Genomic DNA, 3,896 nt, shown 5'->3' with positions numbered 1-3,896 from the left:
TTTCTTTCTTAGACCATTCATTTTGTTCCCGACCCCGTTTTACTGTTTTAAATATCCTGTCCTCCAGCCCTGCTTGTTTCACATTTCTTGACTTTTTTTTTTTTTAGTTTTGGATTTTACTTTATATTTTTTCTTTAGCCCAAGCCCTTCTCTCTTTTGCGGCTCCCGACCCTCTGGGGGACCCACAGGTCTCGGTTACAACTCAGCCCTTCCCCTGGTTGTCTTCTCTGAGGCCCAGCTGGAGGCGGGAGGGGATGTTTGCAATTGGAGGCACCCCCAGAGCTGGTAGGAATTCTCCCTGCATATATGTCAGAGCACCCCCTGGAGACCAGAGCCCTTTGCCAAGGAAGTGGCCCCAGCACCCGATAATCTGAGCAGGAGAAGCCTCCTTGGGGTTCACTTATGGGAGCCTGCCCCCCACCCCTGCGGGGAGACTGCCCCCTGAGGGCATGTGGTGATGTGGAGAGAGGAGGTGCTGGGCGGAGGACTGCACAGCGGCCAGGGGGCTGCCCGCCTGGCGTCTTACCCTGCTCACCCCTCCCTCAGCTTTGGGCCTCAGCTGTCATGGTGCTCGGGTGGGTGCACAGATGCATCCTGAAGACACGTGGGCCCCGCAGGGCGTGGTTCTGGCTTCTTTTTTCTGGCCACGCGTTCATTGATTCAGTGGAAAGCTTTTCTCTGCAAACCGGGATTGGTGGTCAGATAACCGGAGCGCTCCCTGGTTTTGCTTCCTTCCAGCAAACATTGGTGTGGGTATCTGGTTTTGGGGGGGAGCCCCTCCTTTCCCCAGCTGGCAGACCGAGTCCCAGCTTGGTCCCGTCTCCCACCCCCATAACTGGTGTCCACTCGGAACGTGGCGCCTGGGAAGGCCAGCGGTGCTGCTGCGTAGGAGACAGATGCTAAAACGGGCCCCCGCCTGAGCCCCGGCGCGTCCCACCCCAAGTCAGAACAGGCCTGGTCTCTCACCCCAGGCGGGCCCCTGCATCGGGGACTGGGTAGACCCGCCCCAGACCCCGAGTGTCTTGTGTGGCTCCGGGGCTCGGGGCAACTCGGGCACTGATGACCCCTCTGCCCACCCCCCCATCTTCTCTCCCCTTAGGTCCTGGCCTGGCCTTCATCGCCTACCCGAAAGCCGTGACGATGATGCCGCTGCCCACATTTTGGTCCATCCTTTTTTTCATTATGCTTCTCTTGCTTGGACTGGATAGCCAGGTATGTGCAGGGTGAGGGGATGGTCCCCAGGCGGGTCTGCCCCTGGGCGAGGGAGGAAAGGCCTCCCTCCTCGGACACCTGGTTCTGGCAGAGCCTCCCTCTGCGCTGTGATGAGCTGGTTGTAACCCCCAGCACACACACACACACATACACACACACACACACAGCACCTCACGTTGCGCCTGCAGCAGCTGCAGCCAGCGAGGGTTCCTGGACCCCGGGGGAGGGAACGGCCCAGGGCGGCAGCAGGATGTCATCTGCGCCAAAGCTCAAGCCTTTGACCTCAGCGGGGGAGAGACAGCCTCGGGTGCAGGCCCAGGGGTACAAGGAGAAGGTGAGACCACAGCTGGTGGCACGCGCCGCGGAGCATGGAGCCCCCGCGCAGACCCCGGCGGGACCCAGCACACGGGCCGTTCGGGCAGGCGCCCGACACGGCTGTCTGGGGTGCGAGTGGCCACTGACAGTCCTGAGTGTGGCCACGGAAGCTGGAACCGGGCTGTGCTTGCCACCTCCTGGGGCACGTGGGTCAGTGAGCTTGACCCCCACAGGGAAACCGAGCCCCCAGAGCCTCGCTTAACCACCCCCCTGCCATCCCCACACAAGCAGGACCCCCCACTACCCTGTCGTCATTCCCTGCACCTCTTAACCCCCATGTCCCAGCCCTCCAGGGCTTAAGCCTCCCCTCTCCCCGGGGTGTGTCTGTGTGTGTCAGCCGGGGCTGCGTCTGCCTTTGGAGTAACTCAGTCCCAGGCCCACTTGCCCCCATGGTGTTGCTTTGTTGAACACGTTTCTTCCACCCTCGCCTCAGTTTCCTCATCCAGTAAATGGGTATGATTGAATCTTCCTTGCCTTATGTGAAACGCCAGGCGCGTTTCCTGATAGGGAGCAGTCAGCCCGGAGAACATTAGAGCAAGCCCCTGGGACACCTTTCCCCGGAAATAGGCATGTTTTCACTGAGGCCTTATCGAGAACACAGGTGTGGCTCCAAGAGGGGACGGTTGGGGTGTGCAGGGCGGGCTAGTCCTGTGCCCAGGGCCACCCAGGGGCCTCTATCCGAGGTCAGTCACTGACAGGCAGCCTCGTGTGCCAGCTGGGGGTCCGGATGCCTCACAAAAGTCTGGTCAGCTGGGACCCTGCGAGCAGTGGGGGCTACACCCCTTCAGGAGAGAACCTTGCCCACCGTCCATCTCTCAGGCAGTGGCCTCGAAGCCAGTGAACAGATGGGCCCCCGGGGACTCAGGACCTGGGAGGTGGGAAGTCTCAGAAGGTCAGGCAGGGGAGAGAGGGCGGTCTGCTAGCAAGGTCCAGAGCAGAGCGGAGGGTTTGCCAGAAAGAAGACCAGGATTAGCAGATAAGACCGAAGGAAAACAACTGGGAGACGGGAACAAAAATAACTGGAGTGGTTGTTGATGAACTTGAGCTGTGTAAACAGCAAGAGGACTCCATCCATCACCCCTGGTTAATGAGCTTGGCCTTCGGAGGCCCCCGGCAGCCAGCTTTTATAACCTCTTCCAGAGCTCTCAGCAAAACCCAAAAAAGAAAACAGAAAGAGGTTAATAAATGACAAAGCAGGCCATCTCCAGACTGGCCTCTTGGGCGGTGGAAGGGGCATGGGTGGGTATTCATTAGCTTTCCCCTGGGAGGCAGGTGGGGCCTGGTGGAGGCTGTGCGCCTCGGAGCCGGGCCCCCCACGGCCCTTCACTTCGGGAAGCCTGAAGCTCTCCAGGGCAGCGTCGCCCTGAGCGAGCTCTTCTGGTTCAGAGTGTGGAGCTCGCAGCACCAGACGACCTGCCTAATTGATGCACCAGGAAGGGGCGTGGTGGGATTTGAGCCCTGGGATCCCTCCACTGCGCCTGTGTGAACTCAGAGACGTGGGGGAAGGTTTTACAGATACACCAGCACTAGCCGTGATAAGGGCCCTACCCTGTGAGGTGTCCACTTGGACCAGGCTTCACGTGTCACGTGTGGGAAAATCCCATAACGTGAGACTGACCCTCTTAGCCATGTTTAGGGCTTCCCCAGCGGCTCAGAGGTAAAGAACCTACCTGTAAAGGAGGAGATGCTGGTTTGATCCCTGCGTCGGGAAGATTGTCTGAAGAAGGGAATGGCAAACCCCTCCAGTATTCTTGCCTGGAAAAATCCCACTGGACAGAGGAGGCTGGCGGGCTACAGTCCATAGGGTCGAAAAGATTCAGACACGACTGAGCGACTGAGCACCCATTTCTAAGTGTTTGTTCAGTGCATTAAGGACACTCACGTTGTCGTAGCCATCACCAGCATCATCTCCAGAGCTTTCTCATCTTCCCAAACGGAAGTCTGTCCCCACCAAAACCCCCTTTTCCTCCCGCTGCCACCCGGCTTTTAAGCATCAGCAGGATGCTCTCACGTTAGAGCGAAGGAAGCGGAGGCTCTGAGAAGGCAGGGCTGTGTCCCTATTAAGTGAGTCAGGTCTGGAGAGGTTGGTGGAGGGGCCGTGGTGCCCCCCAGGGCCGCAGCGGACTCGGCAACGAGGGGCTTATGCCGGTATTGGCCCTGACTCTCAGTGACCCTGGATCTGCCGTCTTTGATTTTCAAATCTCAAAAAGGGAAAGAACCTTTGTCTCTGACTCCTTTACAAGGTTAACGTCAAAGCTGCCGGTCTGCTCTAGTTCACTGGCAGTTTAGACTCAGCACCCCTTTGGCTG

The 3,896-nt window shown here is 58.8% G+C and overlaps 1 protein-coding gene across 5 annotated transcripts in view; it reads left to right on the top strand.

Annotated features, from left to right (window-relative positions):
* SLC6A6 (solute carrier family 6 (neurotransmitter transporter), member 6) overlaps nucleotides 1-3,896 on the top strand; it is an 85,233-nt gene that overhangs the window by 71,173 nt on the left and 10,164 nt on the right. For all 5 annotated transcript variants that reach the window (XM_010862487.1, XM_010862485.1, XM_010862484.1 and 2 more), the window contains one exon: nucleotides 1,100-1,212. In XM_010862487.1, the coding sequence (XP_010860789.1) occupies nucleotides 1,100-1,212 (113 nt within the window). The remainder of the gene's footprint in view (nucleotides 1-1,099; nucleotides 1,213-3,896) is intronic.

Source organism: Bison bison, unplaced genomic scaffold (assembly GCF_000754665.1).
Source record: "Bison bison bison isolate TAMUID 2011002044 unplaced genomic scaffold, Bison_UMD1.0 scf7180017864482, whole genome shotgun sequence".
Taxonomy (NCBI): Eukaryota; Metazoa; Chordata; class Mammalia; order Artiodactyla; family Bovidae; genus Bison; species Bison bison.
Note: the sequence above shows the minus strand (reverse complement) of the source record. Positions and strands in the feature narration are given on the sequence as shown.